At 40.1% G+C, this 16871-nt stretch overlaps 2 protein-coding genes across 8 annotated transcripts; one reads left to right on the top strand and one right to left on the bottom strand.

The window, feature by feature from the left end:
• Positions 1-298: 298 nt before the first annotated feature.
• Positions 299-3062, top strand: LOC109895775 (protein GUCD1-like). 6 transcript variants are annotated; one of them, XM_020489757.2, is made up of 6 exons: positions 299-688; positions 1043-1127; positions 1270-1435; positions 1866-1957; positions 2097-2338; positions 2629-3062. In XM_020489757.2, the coding sequence occupies exons 1-6, from the start codon at positions 682-684 to the stop codon at positions 2718-2720; spliced, it is 684 nt and encodes a 227-aa protein (XP_020345346.1). In that variant the 5' UTR covers positions 299-681; the 3' UTR covers positions 2721-3062. The 6 variants fall into 6 exon arrangements, with proteins under 6 accessions (XP_020345346.1, XP_031686073.1, XP_031686072.1 ...); XM_031830213.1 differs by having other exon boundaries at positions 306-508; positions 1043-1163; XM_031830212.1 differs by having other exon boundaries at positions 306-536; positions 1043-1163.
• Positions 3063-4306: 1244 nt separating this feature from the next.
• Positions 4307-16388, bottom strand: upb1 (ureidopropionase, beta). Of its 2 annotated transcripts, none has more exons than XM_020489748.2 (9): positions 16146-16373; positions 13253-13424; positions 12960-13047; positions 12231-12337; positions 11479-11637; positions 6680-6931; positions 6368-6410; positions 5018-5172; positions 4307-4778 (listed from the first exon to the last, which is right to left on the bottom strand). In XM_020489748.2, exons 1-9 carry the CDS (start codon positions 16247-16249, stop codon positions 4695-4697), a joined length of 1164 nt encoding a protein of 387 aa, XP_020345337.1. In that variant the 5' UTR covers positions 16250-16373; the 3' UTR covers positions 4307-4694. The 2 variants fall into 2 exon arrangements, with proteins under 2 accessions (XP_020345337.1, XP_020345338.1); XM_020489749.2 differs by having other exon boundaries at positions 4330-4778; positions 12243-12337; positions 16146-16388.
• Positions 16389-16871: the final 483 nt, after the last annotated feature.

Below are 16871 nucleotides of genomic sequence, written 5' to 3'. Positions count from 1 at the left end.
TGAGTAAAATAGACACCCCCCTTAAACTGCAACACAACGTAGAGAAATTGTGTATGGTGCAATAAATTACAAGAAGTACATACAAAAAAATAAACATCGTTGACAGTCTTGAAAAAATAAGAAATAAATAAAACACATATCTCATTTAAATACTTTAATTATTATTTATATCATAACTAGTATAACATTTACAGATAATTGTGCACATTTTCCATCGTTTTCGCCTAATTATTCATTTACAAAGCGGAACCGTTATGCTGAAGAGTCCAAAAATCCTTGACCCAGAAGAACTTAGTTATTCTTGCACTCTTCAGTGGTGTTTCGTTTGTAGTTTTCTCTGAATATAACCATATGGCTAGTTAGCTTACTAGCTAGCTGAACATAACTGTCTGTGTACACTAGAACCCATTCCTCAACAGTTCACATACGTCAAAGCTGTAGCTACCACTTTGAAGGATCTAACAGTTAACTTAGTGAGCGAATCGACCATCAAGTCGACCTACCAGATGTAAATAATGCTAACGTTATCTGTTAGGGTAAGCTAATTTCGTTGTTAGCTAGGCAGTCCAGGCCAACACCCTCATGAGGCAATCCAACTCCGGAGAATTAGCTAGCTACCATCTGTAAACAAGTCTGACTAACTTGGGTTTTGCATCTAGCAGCAAAGAACAATCCAACAGAATGTCAGGTAAATGTAGTTATGTTCTAGCTAGAGAGTGGTTTTGAAATGTAGAGTTTGGTAGTTGACCCCACTTAATTTAGCTAACGTTAGCTAGCTAGCCACCAATGTAAACAGTGGAGCAAAAGCACCCCATCCATTTCATGACATTGTCACATGTGAATACTACTTGCTTTCTATATCAGTGGTGCTTCCACGAGAAAAACATTAATTAACTAGCTAGCTAGTTTTGTAAACATGATTTGAATTCATTTAGAGAAGCTTGCCAGAACAGCAAGTAACAGACAGATTTAGGCCCACGTGAGGACCAGTATCTATGATTGTGTACTTCTTTGCATCAGCCTCATATCTTGTTTTTGACAGGTGATGCCATTCTGCTGAATGTACCTGTCATTCGGCAGCTGTACCACTGGGACTGTGGATTAGCCTGCGCAAGAATGGTTTTGAAGTACGGGAACATTTCGTCATATACTTTACATACACGGTACACAGACTTGCATGTGTCGGCATTTTAACTACAGTAGATACAGAAAATTGTGACGCTGAAGACCTCATCATGCAAGTGTCACTTTTTGTCCATGATTTGGCAGGTACCTCCACCCTGTGAGTGATGAGGAGTTTCAGGGTGCTTGCTGGGAGCTGAAGCTGACGGAGAGCGTGTGGACAATTGACTTGGCCTACCTCATGTGCCAGCTGGGGGTCAGGTACCGCTTCTGCACTCAGACACTGGGTGTTGACAAGGGCTTCAGGAATCAGGTAACGAGGCAACACTTTGTAGACCATCACAAGAAGTACAACAGTTATAATGTATAAGTATATTTCATTGTCACGTACCCATTAAAAGGAGACCATTGCGCTCTTCCGGAAGTTTGGTTGGTGCATAGAACCTGTGAATTCACACTCAAAAAGATGTCGCATAGCTTTTTTTTTCATTGCATCAGGGATAATGTACACAGATGTTTCGGCTTTGCAGCATTCTTCAGTGTGTAGAAGGCCGCTGCTAAAATGTCCCTGATGAAATTAGTGAAATAAATAAAACGATTCTAAAAATGAAGTAAGCTTTATGCAACATCTTTTTGAGTGTGGACCCATCACACCTTTTTTGATGTAGCCCACCATAACAAATATCCTTAATTAATTAACCTGAGACTCTTATCATGTGTTTGTTCCTTTCATCTTTTTCCAGTCCTTCTACAAAAAGCATTTTGACACTGAGGAAGACAGAGTGAACAAACTCTTCCTTAAGGCTGAGAGCAAGAATGTCGTGGTGAAACAATGGTTAATTAACTTTGTGAAGAATAAAGACAAATTGTTCCAAAACTACCAGCTTGTCTGGTTAGTAATAGTTGTTTTCCAGACCTAGAGAGAGAATAACTAACAGATCCTAACTTTCTCCCTTTTTCAATGTCACCTGTAGCTCTGTGACAATTCAGGAAATCCAGGAACATGTTGACCTGAGCCATGTGGCCATAGTGCTGGTCAACGCTGTGGTTCTGGTGTGTGAACTCTGCTCTTCGCCTGTCAAGTACTGCTGTTTCCTGCCTGTGGGCCAGAAGTGCTTCTGCAGGAAGCCAGAATACCAGGGTCACTTCGTGGTGGTGTGCGGCTTCAACCGGAGCAGCGGCTGCATCTTCTACAACAACCCTGCCTACTCAGACCGTGAGTGGTCCCTCTACATATCTCTAACAGTTAACAGGGCCACTGACATACCAGACCCATATATCATTAAGTATAAGTGTGGAATAAATCACATTGTATTTTGGGCTACATTTAAACACTTCTTAATAAATTGCACAATAACATTAACACCTGACCCCTGCATGGTGCATTGCATGAACATGTAACCAGAGGGTGAAAGGTTGACCATGTTCTTGGCAGTATGCACAGGGAAATTGAGTAAGAGTGAAAATATCACATTGACAGAAAGCCTTTGGGTGTTTTACTTGCAGGCGTGTGTTGCACCAGCATTAGTAACTTTGAAGAGGCTCGAATGAGCTACGGGACAGATGAGGATATTCTGTTCATCTTCAAGGAGAGCTGATGGTGGCGGTGCAGATGACGATGCAGATGGTCTCCACATCATCATAGCGTCCCATCCTCACTATGATGACACAACAGTGTGTCTACAGGTCCCTGAACAGGGACTGCTGGTTCCAGCTCTGGCCCAGTGTTGTAGATGGGCCTGGGCTGTCCACTCCAGTGCTAACATGGCTGATTGCTCACAGAACATACAACACCACTCCAACGTCACCACACATAGCCCATGCTAGTCGTCAGTGTCTAAAGGAATAACAGCTGAAGAGATCAACAAAGCAAGTGTGTTTTTTATGTTGGTTGGGAGACGAGCAGATAGATGAAATAGAATAAATGAATTTTGACAGTGTCCCCTTTTGTTTAGTTTTAGTTGATTCTACCAATTGACATTGTGAAATATTTAGCAGTGCAAGCCTATTAATCCTATTCCTAATGCTGAGTGGACAAAATGCCAATGACACTCAAGTTGTTTCTAAACTTGGAGACGAGGGCAAAACAATGCACATACGAGGGCTTACGGCAACATGAGGCTTTCTTAATGGTTTATTCTGGTGTCATGTATTTGTCATGCAAGTCTGATGGGCCATGTATAGCTGCTTTCCTCCCCTAAGACTAGCCTAGTCTTATTTTATTAATAGTTTGATTTGTATTAATTGTATTTATTAAGGATCCTCATTAGCTGCTCAGCTACTCCTCCTGGGGTCCAGCAACATTAAGGCAGTTATATAACGTTTAAAACAGTACATGACATTGCATTTCATAACACTTTGCCCAATACATATAGTGTTCCCTCAGTCCACTACACTATCACATATTTACAATACAATATCCATGTGTACGTGTGTGTAGAGTGCGTGTCTTATCATGTGTATGTGTGTGTGTGTCTCTTCACAGTCCCCGCTGTTCCATAAGGTGTATTTTTATCTGTTTTTTAAAATCTGATTCTACTGCTTGCATCAGTTACCTGATGTGGAATTCCATGTTGACAGGGCTCTACATAGTACTGTGTAGTACTCCTCCCATAGTCTGGGGAACGTGAAGAGACCTTTGGTGGCATGTCTGTTTGTTAAACTTAACTTATTATTTAGAATTTGCTAATAACAGGGAATAGAGGGAGAAATAGTTTTTGAAGGACTCAGGTAATTAATGTTCATGAAGTCTGATGTGTTGTACTACGATGGCAAACCCATTTCACAAACTCATTTTCTTAATTCAAAACGCCTCGACCAATAGCCTGTTTATGGAACCAAATCTGCCCGGCAGGCTTAGATGTCGGCAATCGGAACATCATGTTCAACCTCAGCCAGCTGCTTTGAACAGACTTTGCTCTTGTTCTATACACCAGTTAATCAGTTAACTTCGTTTTCATCGGAAGGTCCCTTTTCAGGGTTGCACTACATGCCTCAATCTCCATGCTCTTTAAGTTAGAAAAAAGAGAGAATGGAGACAGTGTAAAGTCTGAAATACTCAGTACGGGGTATGGATGCTTTGTAGGTTTTTCTTCAGTGTATGACTTAACGCTACAGTAAGGTTTTAAAGGATTTTGATCATAAGATGTTTTCTGTTGAAAACCGCAATCAAGTAGAGACAACACATAGAATGACACCTTTATTTAATTCTCATTCAACATTTATTTTTACATTTTGGTATCATGGATGATATTGCACTATGGTATTTGTACCAGCCATAATTATGTATTATTTAATTAATATTTTAACATAATATATTTTCCCAATCTACTAATTGGGTGGGAAGACAATTTATTCCTGGATGTGTATTTGTTGTCTATTAAAATGGCAAACTTTTTTTTTTACAATTCCAATTACGTTCTGTAATCAATAAAATAATTTAAACAAATGGCTGGCTTTAATTGGTCTGTTCATACTCTTGATGGCACTAGACATGTCTGCCTCAACAGTGACTTCATGTTTACAGTGCAGCCCGTCTCCATGTAGAGGTCCCTTCAGAACGCATGGATCTTCTACTCCTTGATAATGTTGGGTTTGAAGTCCTGCTTGGTGGCCCTGGTGAGCTCCTCTGCATACTCTTCATACCTCCCAGTCATCTGCAAATAGTTACAGTGCAAACCAGTTCATGCAAATGTAATAGACGAGGGTCGTGTTATCGCCTAACTGAAAGCTAGAAAGGTAGACCAGATAGTGATGTCTGTTAGGCAAACATGCATTTCCAATAAGGATGCAATGAACTGCTATTACTACCAAAAACATGAGCTGAAATCATGTAAATGATGGCCCACGGTATGTACAATTCTTGTGAAATAAGGTTCTCATGAAAGTAGTTCACCTTAAAACTCCATTTGTCACTGATTTGCCTGGATAGGTTGAGGTCCATTTCGGTCACAAGGAGTCCGTCACGGGTTCTGGACAGGCCTGGTGAGCGGCTGCCATCCGGAGCAGCCACATAGCTTGACCCATAGAAGTACCCGAAATCTTGGTGAGCTATAAAAGAACAAAGACAGAACTCTGGTTGACAATGAGCTTTTCAATAAAACTGGTCAGAGGAATCCCAACTGAATGACAGATGGCTCGTGTCTACCTGGTCAGATTTCACCTACATGTAACAAGAGTAGGGCAGGACTGTATCTTCAAACTGACACGTTATACATGGGTAATGAAGTCTTTGGATATGAGGGTGGATATAACGTTCAGAAACATGACACTTGTTGAAAAAGCCATATCTCAGACTGGCCAATAAAAATAAAGATTAAGATGGGCAAAAATAACAGACACTGGAAAGAGGAACTCTGCCTAGAAGGCCAGCATCCCGGAGTTGCCTCTTCACTGTTGACGTTGAGACGTTGAGGTACTATTTAATGAAGCAGCCAGTTGAGGACTTGTGAGGCATCTGTTTCTCAAACGAGACACTCTAATGTACTTGTCCTCTTGCTCAGTTTTGCCCCCGGGGCCTCCCACTCCTCTTTCTTTTCTGGTTAGAGCCAGATTGCGCTGTTCTGGGAAGGGAGTAGTACACAGTGTTGTACAAGATCTTCAGTTTCTTGGCAATTTCTCGCATGGAGTAGCCTTCATTTCTCTGAACAAGAATAGTCTGACGAGTTTCAGAAGAAAGTTATTTGTTTCTGTCCATTTTGAGCCTGTAATCGAACCCACAAATGCTGATGCTCCAAATACTCAACTAGTCTAAAGAAGTCCAGTTTTATTGCTTCTTTAATCAGAACAACAGTTTTCAGCTGTACTAACATTATTGCTAAAGTGTTTTCTAATGATCAATTAGCCTTTTAAAATGATAAACTTGGATTAGCTAACACAACGTGCCATTGGAACACAGGAGTGATGGTTGCTGATAATGGGCCTCTGTACGCCTTTGTAGATATTCCATAAACAAATTAGGCATTTCCAGCTACAATAGTCATTTACAACATTAACAATGTAGTTCTGATCATTTGATGTTATGTTAATGGACAAAAAATTTGCTTTTCTTTCAAAAACAAGGACATTCCTACGTGACCCCAACGGTAGTGTACATCCATGTAAAATTCTTGACAGAAAGATGCAGTGGTGAGTTGAAATAGAGATATGCATATGACTATATTTTGTCACAGACAGGATAAGGCAGGAGAGGACAAAGTAATATGCATGATATTACGCTGTCCTAAAAAAAGGCAAAGATTCATACCTTTTTTTCCATCCCCAGAGGTGAACTCATTGTTAAAGTGCTCCTACGTAAAACAAGAGATATCCTTGTCAGAAAGAGAATCATGATGGCACATACATAATGTAATTTACACCAGCTGTGAAGTCTAGCAGTGGCATATATGGCTATACACAATAGAAGGAATACCAGTATACTGTAGATAATTGGCCTATGGAGGCAGTAGGGGGCAGCATAAAATAGATGTTACAATGCCTCTAGGACTTGGCTCAATAATAGGTGGCTGTAATAGAGAAAGATGTGCAAAAAAATAATCCTGTCTTTGGTGGTACTTACTGTCCCAACACGGTTGATTCCACAGGTGAAGCAGTGGTTTGCTATAGCTGCATTCCTAGCCTCGATTGACCACATGGGCTCACTGAGTCCTCCAACAGTTGCAGAGGGGTTGAAGATGATCTCTGCTCCATTCATGCTGTACATGAACCAGTTGAGAGGGTGATGGCGCCCATAGCAGATGTTCACAGCAATCTTTCCAAACTGGGTCTGAAACACTTTGTGGCCAGTGTTTCCCTCCATGTAATATGTGGACTGAGTTAGAGAGGGAAGAAAAATATGTCAAAGCAAAAGTCTGTGCATATCTGCATCGAGTACAGTATATCTTCCATAAAAACATGTAAGAGGTGAGCATAACAAGGTCACATGTAAGGAAATATAGAAACAAAAGACAAAAATGAAAGAAGGTTCAAATCAATTCTCATAGAAATACATTAGACCTGTAGAGGTTAAGGAAATTGTTGATACTGTAGGTGTCAGTGTAGGACAATAAACATGAGCAATGAACATGTCATACATGCCATGTCATCTGCATGAGTATGCAGAATCCATTGACCTGTAAATAGGTTTAGTGGATGACATGACTTATTGAAAATTGCCCAAAATGAGCGTGCACCCATGTCTTCCTAGATACACCATTGTGGGAGCTGGACATTAGGACTTACTGTTTGATAAACAAATAGGACACGATTCGATTAATATGTACACGGTGATCTGCTCAGAACTTGTTGTACACTTACAGTGCATTCGGAAAGTATTCAGACTCTTTGACTTTTTCCACATTTTGTTACGTTACAGCCGTACTCTAAAATGGATTAAATAAATAAAAAATGCTCAGCAATCTACACCCCATAATGAAAAAGTGAAAACAGGTTTTTAGATTTTTTTTGCAAAAAAAACAACTGAAATACCTTATTTACATAAGTATTCAGACCCTTTGCTATGAGACTCGAAATTGAGCTAAAATCAAAATCAAATCAAATTTATTTGTCACATACACATGGATAGCAGATGTTAATGTGAGTGTTGCGAAACGCTTGTGCTTCTAGTTCTGACAATGTAGTAATAACCAACGAGTAATCTAACCTAACAATTCCAAAACTACTACCTTATACACACTAGTGTAAAGGGATAAAGAATATGTACATAAAGATATATGAATGAGTGATGGTACAGAACGGCATAGGCAAGATGAAGTAGATGGTACAGTACAGTATATACATATGAGATGAGTAATGTAGGGTATGTAAACAAAGTGGCATAGTTTAAAGTGGCTAGTGATACATGTATTACATAATGCAGTAGATGATATAGAGTACAGTATATACATACAGTGCCTTGCGAAAGTATTCGGTCCCTTGAACTTTGCGACCTTTTGCCACATTTCAGGCTTCAAACATAAAGATATAAAACTGTATTTTTTTGTGAAGAATCAACAACAAGTGGGACACAATCATGAAGTGGAACGACATTTATTGGATATTTCAAACTTTTTTAACAAATCAAAAACTGAAAGATTGGGCGTGCAAAATTATTCAGCCCCTTTACTTTCAGTGCAGCAAACTCTCTCCAGAAGTTCAGTGAGGGTCTCTGAATGATCCAATGTTGACCTAAATGACTAATGATGATAAATACAATCCACCTGTGTGTAATCAAATCTCCGTATAAATGCACCTGCACTGTGATAGTCTCAGAGGTCCGTTAAAAGCGCAGAGAGCATCATGAAGAACAAGGAACACACCAGGCAGGTCCGAGATATTGTTGTGAAGAAGTTTAAAGCCAAATTTGGATACAAAAAGATTTCCCAAGCTTTAAACATCCCAAGGAGCACTATGCAAGCGATAATATTGAAATGGAAGGAGTATCAGACCACTGCAAATCTACCAAGACCTGGCCGTCCCTCTAAACTTTCAGCTCATACAAGGAGAAGACTGATCAGAGATGCAGCCAAGAGGCCCATGATCACTCTGGATGAACTGCAGAGATTTACAGCTGAGGTGGGAGACTCTGTCCATAGGACAACAATCAGTCGTATATTGCACAAATCTGGCCTTTATGGAAGAGTGGCAAGAAGAAAGCTATTTCTTAAAGATATCCATAAAAAGTGTCGTTTAAAGTTTGCCACAAGCCACCTGGGAGACACACCAAACATGTGGAAGAAGGTGCTCTGGTCAGATGAAACCAAAATTGAACTTTTTGGCAACAATGCAAAACGTTATGTTTGGCGTAAAAGCAACACAGCTTATCACCCTGAACACACCATCCCCACTGTCAAACATGGTGGTGGCAGCATCATGGTTTGGGCCTGCTTTTCTTCAGCAGGGACAGGGAAGATGGTTAAAATTGATGGGAAGATGGTTGGAGCCAAATACAGGACCATTCTGGAAGAAAACCTGATGGAGTCTGCAAAAGACCTGAGACTGGGACGGAGATTTGTCTTCCAACAAGACAATGATCCAAAACATAAAGCAAAATCTACAATGGGATGGTTCAAAAATAAACATATTCAGGTGTTAGAATGGCCAAGTCAAAGTCCAGACCTGAATCCAATCGAGAATCTGTGGAAAGAACTGAAAACTGCTGTTCACAAATGCTCTCCATCCAACCTCACTGAGCTCGAGCTGTTTTGCAAGGAGGAATGGGAAAGAAATTCAGTCTCTCGATGTGCAAAACTGATAGAGACATACACCCAAGCGACTTACAGCTGTAATCGCAGCAAAAGGTGGCGCTACAAAGTATTAACTTAAGGGGGCTGAATAATTTTGCACGCCCAATTTTTCAGTTTTTGATTTGTTAAAAAAGTTTGAAATATCCAATAAATGCCGTTCCACTTCATGATTGTGTCCCACTTGTTGTTGATTCTTCACAAAAAAATACAGTTTTATATCTTTATGTTTTAAGCCTGAAATGTGGCAAAAGGTCGCAAAGTTCAAGGGGGCCGAATACTTTCGCAAGGCACTGTATACATATGAGATGCGTAATGTAGGGTATGTAAACATTATATTAAGTAGCATTGTTTAAAGTGGCTAGTGATATATTTTACATCAATTTCCATCAATTCCCATTATTAAAGTGGCTGGAGTTGACTCAGTGTGTTGGCAGCAGCTCAGATGCATCCTGTTTCCATTGATCATCCTTCAGATGTTTCTACAACTTCACTGGAGTCCCCCTGTGGTAAATTCAATTGATTGGACATGATTGAAAAGGCACACATCTGTCTATATAAGGTCCCACAGTTGACAGTGCATGTCAGAGCAAAAACTAAGCCATGAGGTCGAAGGAATTGTCCATAGAGCGCAGAGACAGGTGTCAAGGCACAGATCTGCGGAAGGGTACAAAAAATTGTCTGCAGTATTGAAGGTCCCCAAGAACACAGTGGCCTCCATCATTCTTAAATGGAAGAAGCTTGGAACCACCAAAATTCTTCCTAGAGCAGGCCGCCCGGCCAAACTGAGTAATCAGGGGAGAAGGGTCTTGGTCAGGGAGGTGACCAAGATCCTGATTGTCACTCTGACAGAGCTCCAGTTCATCTGTGGAGATGGGAGAACCTTCCAGAAGGACAACAATCTCTGCAGCACTCAACCAATCAGGCCTTTACGGTAGAGTGGCCAGGCGGAAGCCACTCCTCAGAAAAAGGCACATGACAGCCTTTAGAGCCTTTAGAGTTTTCCAAAAGGCCTCTAAAGACTCTCAGACCATGAGAAACAAGATTCTCTGGTCTGATGAAACCAAAATGTAACTCTTTGGCTTGAATGCCAAGTGTCAAGTCTGGAGGAAACCTGGCACAATCCCTACGGTGAAGCATGGTGTTGGCAGCATCATGCTGTGGGGATGTTTTACAGAGGAATAGACTGGAGACTAGTCAGGATCGAGGGAAAGATGAACAGAGCAAAGTACAGAAAGATCCTTGATTAAAACCTGCTCCAAAGCGCTCAGGACCTCAGACTGGGGCGAAGGTTCACCTTCCAACAGGACAACAACCCTAAGCACACAGCCAAGACAACGCAGGAGTGACTTCCAGTCTCTGAATGTCCTTGAATGGCCCAGCCAGAACCCGGACTTGAACCCGAGCGAACATCTCTGGAGAGACCTGAAAATAGCTGTGCAGCAACACTCCCCATCCAACCTTACAGAGCTTGAAAGGATCTGTAGAGAGGAATGGGAGAAACTCCACAAATACAGGTGTGTCAAGCTTGTAGCATCATACCGGAGAAGACTCGAGGTTGTAATCGCTGCCAAAGGTGCATCAACAAAGTACTGAGTAAAGGGTCTGTTTTTGCTTTGTCATAAGAGGGTATTGTGTGTAGATTGATGAGGGGAAAAAATATTTTAATCCATTTTAGAATAAGGCTGTAACATAACAAATTTTGGGAAAAGTAAAGGGGTCTGAATATTTTCTGAAGGCACTGTACGTGTACATAACCTTTCAGACATAGAAAGCTCAGCATGTACTGCATGGCAAGTATGGCAGTAAAGTAGGGTAGGAGGTGTGCTGTCCACACATGCAAGAGCCCTCTCTGAACCCTATAATTGAACTAATGCCAGTGTGCTTTCACTGTTAAATTCCTTGAGGCTCACTGGAAAACCATATTCTGTGAAAGAAGGAACCAGTTCCCTTGTTCATGGAAAGGTTGTGGACAGAGGCACAGACCACCATGGGAAGAATCCATAGGGCCAGCTGTGAGACATACAGTACTGTATACTGGGTGTTTTGTCACTTTGTGACAAATTGGGCTGTATACATACAATTGTTTATTGATTGTTTGATCGCTGATAAAAAAAAGATTGATTAGTGTACTGACCTCGTTGAAGTCTCCCACTCGGGGAATGTGATTCTTCCTGGTTTTACCCAGCACGCTGCCCGAGTTAGAGACCACTACTGCCGTGTTCCACAGAACGTTGTGTACCTCCTCTCGTTCCAAAATGGGCGATATCACTACCATATTGTATTTCTTTGCCAGCTAAAGACAAACGAGAGCAGTTTTAGACATGGGTCATCGTACAAAGACACAAGGCTGGAATTGCCCATCTTTATCAGCACGCATACAGTATGTGTACATACAGGGATGTATTGTGGACAACAACGCACTGCTACATGCTGGAATGCTCATCTCCAATGGGAGCTGGTGTTTGTTTACATGTTTTAGTCCCCAAGCTGAGCATGAATTCCCGCTGCAAACATTTATTATTCAATATTATTACTCAATATTATTAGCTTGCGAACTAACCTACAGTACAACCACTCTGTTTCTTAAAACAGTATACATTCAACAATTAGGCCTATATAAATGTTGTAGAATGTGCCTTGTAATTAATCATAATGGAACATTATTTCACATGCTAAATAATACACTAAGGAGCAATGCCAATCTCCAATCTATGCAATGCCATTATTTAACTGTTTCATATCCGTTAGTTGCTGTAAAAGGAATTTGTAAAACTTCAGTGTAGGTGTGCATACTTACTAACCATACTATTAAATGGCTACTACTCTGACTGTTCTCAGAGTATGAGTCACTAGCAGTGTTGCATTAGACATCTCACCTCACCTCACCTCACCTCTCACCTCTTGGCAGAAGCGGGTAGTGTATCCTTCTTCTGCAGACTCAGCAAATTCTGTCCACGGTTCTTTCTCCCGGGTACAGAAAGCAAAGGGCATAGCTGTGGTGGGGAACAAAGCAGGATCATCTCTAAAAACTCAAGGCAGTAAGAGTAAGGCAAGAGAGCAGTTAAACATCACTTTGGGTGCATATCATAAGTACATCTCTCAGAGGACAGAAAATATGCTCAAACTATTTGTCACATGATCCTTCTTTACACCATGAGAAGCATTTTGGTGCAAACTTCTGTGTACGCTTATCAATGCCGTAAATAGTTGTGGGAATGGGGGTCACCTCCCTTGCGGGACACTTTGGGGTGAGTTTAGTATGTTTCTATACTGGGAGACTCTAAGGAACCAGAGTAATGCACTCCTCATTCACAACACATCAAAATGCCATTCAGGAGCCAAAACAAACAGGACAACAGACAGTTTGGTGTGCTGCTGACGTCCCTATGACCAATTAAGGACAAATGAACCTACTGCCGTATACCCAGATCCTATCACCTTGGATAATCCAATATCACCCTGTTATAATTTCTACAGTTACTGTAAAGTGAACAAGCACAGTTTGTATCCTATTTAAAGTGGAATTACCGTATTCTCTGTAACAAATTGCACAAAGAAACATTTTGGGAAAGCATTGATAAGTTTTAATAGGCTACATTTAGTTATGTCACTCACTCCAGGCCTCCTGAAAGCAGACAATGTTGACCCCACACATGGCCGCCACATCCACCATCTCACCAATCCTTTTGTGGAGCGCTGTGATCTGGGCAGAGGGATAAACACAGGGATCAGTCACCAAGCCTCATGCATCTTCTCAACACTGCTCATAGCAAGGACTTGAAAGTGCAAATGTAACTTCACATACATATATAATGAGAAGGAAGAGAGAAAGCCATAGCTTTAAACAATATCGTAGTAGGCTTTGGTTGGTAAAATAAATGGAATCCAAGTAGTCATTCTTCTCTAACCTGATCCAGGACAGGGGCATCAGTGGGCAGGACGATGCGGTTTTGAATGAGGCCCACCCGGACAGTTCTCGGGGTCCTGAGCTGCTCCGTGGAAGCTTCAAACATGTACCCCTGAAGCTCAAAGTCCCTCTCCAAAGCTATCTCCATTGCACATGCTGGTAGAACCAACTTCCTGCAAGAGATTGTCAAATGTGCTGTAAACCTTTTAGTTTCAAGGAGGAAATAAATCAATATGTGGAGGGCCAGAAGGTCAGACAACCCTAATTACCCAGACAAAAATTACTTCATTGACTCTCATCTGAGTTCACAGACCCTCAGCAACACATGCTAGTAAAACCTACAAACAAGTGCATTTTTGTGTGATTGTAATAACAGTTGGCTAACTAACAAAATACCAAAACATTGTTTTTGATTTAACTATCCCTTTAATTTGGCCACGGCTGCCAGGGTGTAACAAACATATACTCAATACTGCCCCCATCTACAGGCTCAAATACAACAGAGGTTGAAAGGACACCTACTGGTCAAAGTCCACTTGATTGTAAATCATTAACTCACTATGCAGATCATAGTGAAAAGGAATCATTGGATAGGAAAAATAAAGACAGCAATATTTTCCTGTATGTTTCACTTTATATTAGCAGTGTCAAAATGTGGCCATACATACTGTCCAAGTAGTTATGAAACTTGATCTATTTTCTCTGTTAGCCTACTATCCAGCAGATCTGACCCGCTTGTTTACAGGTGCACTAGGGTTGGACAGGCTTCCACTGTAGATTAAGACGCCATTGGAGCCAGTGCGAGATATGAGATATGGCTCAGAAAACATACCTCAATCCAGGGATGAGAAATGCATTGCACTCAATGATTTATACATACAATAGATGACTGATAGGTGGTGCTGTGTTGAAGCCACCGTGTCTCCATCTTGGCACCTCAACCATTGTAAAAAAAATGTTTTGGAAGCTAATAGAAATGCATTTTTTTCATGTCTCTATTTGTTTTGTATTATGTATGTATTATTTTAAAGACACCTTAATGTATGCTTTTAAAATATATTATGTGATCTAAAAATACATTCATTCCATTCATCAACTCAAATTGCTCCTTTTGTAATGACCACCCAGAAACAGTGTTGAATCTTTTTTGGCATTGTATGCATGTAAGAAAACTGTGGCAAGACATCAGTAGGTTTATAATTGAACACATTTATGAAGATTTTACACTATTGTGGAGAGATGTACTGTTTGAAAAACATTAAAATATATATATACATTTCCTTTAAAGTATATATATATTTATATTACTAATGTTACTGTCCCAACTACAATAAATACTTAAATACATGCAATTTTGTCATATTAATACTGTAAAATTCCATTCATTCCTATGGAGGACTTCTACTGGGGAGTGTCACAAAGGAGCTGATTGGCTGACACTGTCATTCCAAAATGACTGCTTTGGCTTCTGCTACCTAGTATGAGGACGAAAAGGAAATCTATCTTAACATTAAAAAATGTGAACTCATAGCTGTCAAAGATTGTGTGACACCTTCATATTATGGTATTCCAGTAAAAGAAGAACTTACATATTTAGGCATAACCATTACAAAGGATCAGAAGTCTAGAGGCTCACTAAATTTGAACCCTCTTATTAAAAAAAACAGAAGCTAAATCAATGGCTACAGAGAGACTTATCTTTAAAAGGTAGAGTCCTAATAAACCAGGCTGAAGGTATCTCTAGACTAACATATGGTGCTCTATCTTTATATCTTGACAGTAAAATAAGCAAGGAGATAGACCAGATGCTTTTCAACTTTCTCTGGAGAAACCGTACCCATTACATTAGGAAAACTGTTGTAATGAACACTTATGAGAATGGTGGACTGACATTTCTGGACTTTACTACTTTAAATAATAATTAATTTTAAGATCAATTGGATAAAACAATTCCTAAGAAGACCCAATTTTATTCCTCATCATGTCTTCTCTACTTTTGGTGGCCTTAACTTCCTGTTGTTTTGCAATTATAATATTGACAAAGTTCTGCCAACCACTATATGAAGAAGTTTAAGGAAAACATCAACTCAAATTGCTCCTTTTGTAATGACCACCCAGAAACAGTGTTGCATTTTTTGGGGCATGCATGTAAGATGCATGTAAGAAAACTGTGGCAAGACATCAGTAGGTTTATAATTTAACACATTTATGAAGATTTTACACTATTGTAGAGAGATGTACTGTTTGGATTCTTTACATACAATAGAAATAAGCTGAAACATTTTTATGTAATTAATTTCATTATACCTTTGGTCAAATTTCATATACACAAATGTAAATTTACAAACAGAAAACCACATTTTCGTACCCTACAAAAAGAAATTGAACTGTAATTTAAGACGGTTAAATGCTCTACTAACAAAAAAGCTGTTAGAATTGTAAGTATATGTATGTCCATTAAGGTCCTTGTGTAATTGTAAAGTGATATTGTACCCCCTAGCTCGATTGTCCATTGTTTGTAATCTATGTATGCGTGTGTTCCCTCATGTGCTTTATGTATTGACTTGTTGTTAATAAAAAAAAGTTTTTAAAAAAGTTTTAAAAATTAAAGGACGAAAAGGAAAGTTTTCCGGAAAAAATAGCGGTCTTTCAATCCTTTCGATGTAAATTGGGATAAATTGACGATTCGGAGTACAATGTCTTTCTCATCACTCGATTGAGGTACGTTTTCCGAGTCATATCTCGTGCCGGCTCCGTGTTGTCTTAATCTGTACAGGAATACTGTCTGACCTAGTGCAGCTATAAACATGCGGTTCGGATCTGCTGGCTAGTAACCTACAGACAGGATTTTTTAACCCGGATCATGTTGCGTGCAGAATTCGACAACAACTCACTTGGTTTCTTTTCCAAACAAGATTCGTTTAACTTCTTTCAATTCCTCATCTGGAATATGTTTCTCCAATGTCTTCTCCAGAGATTCAAACGCAGACCCCGACATTTTGAGGCTCCTTCTGTATACTGTCCAAGCCTTGTGCGTGTGTTTGTGAATCCGATAGCCTAGTAAACCCACCCCTTCGACTATTGGGCAAAATCTACATGCGGGACATGCAACCAGCCCGATTCCATCACATTTCTCATCGTCAAAAGTCATGGTCAGCACTACAGGAAGTGTGTTTTTGACAGGTCTCAGGTGTAGTGTCGGACTAGGGTAAATCTACTGTGTCTACAAATGTACTGAACAAAAATATAAACACAACATGAAACAATTTCAAAGATTTGTTTGAATTACAGTTTATGTAAGGAAATCAGTCAAGTGAAATAAATTCATTAGGCCCTAATCTGTGGATCAAATGACTAGGAATACGGATACATATTGCAACGACCCTGGGTTTATACGCACGGATATCGATATTGACTCTGCCGCTTGAGCATGCTTTTGTGACTGAACCGATAGCGCGCTGGACTTCGGGCTAGAAGATCGAGGGTTCGAGGCCTGCTCCCTGCCTTTTTCATAACAATATGTTGGCCAGAGATACATATTTTTTTTAACATAGGGGCGTGGATCAGTATCTGGTGACCACCATTTGCCTCATGCAGCGCGACACATCTATTTCACGTAG

The sequence above is a fragment of the Oncorhynchus kisutch genome, linkage group LG8 (assembly GCF_002021735.2).
Source record: "Oncorhynchus kisutch isolate 150728-3 linkage group LG8, Okis_V2, whole genome shotgun sequence".
In the NCBI taxonomy this organism is placed as follows: Eukaryota; Metazoa; Chordata; class Actinopteri; order Salmoniformes; family Salmonidae; genus Oncorhynchus; species Oncorhynchus kisutch.
The sequence above is the reverse complement of the archived record's forward strand: the minus strand, read 5'-3'. Positions and strand labels throughout refer to the sequence as shown.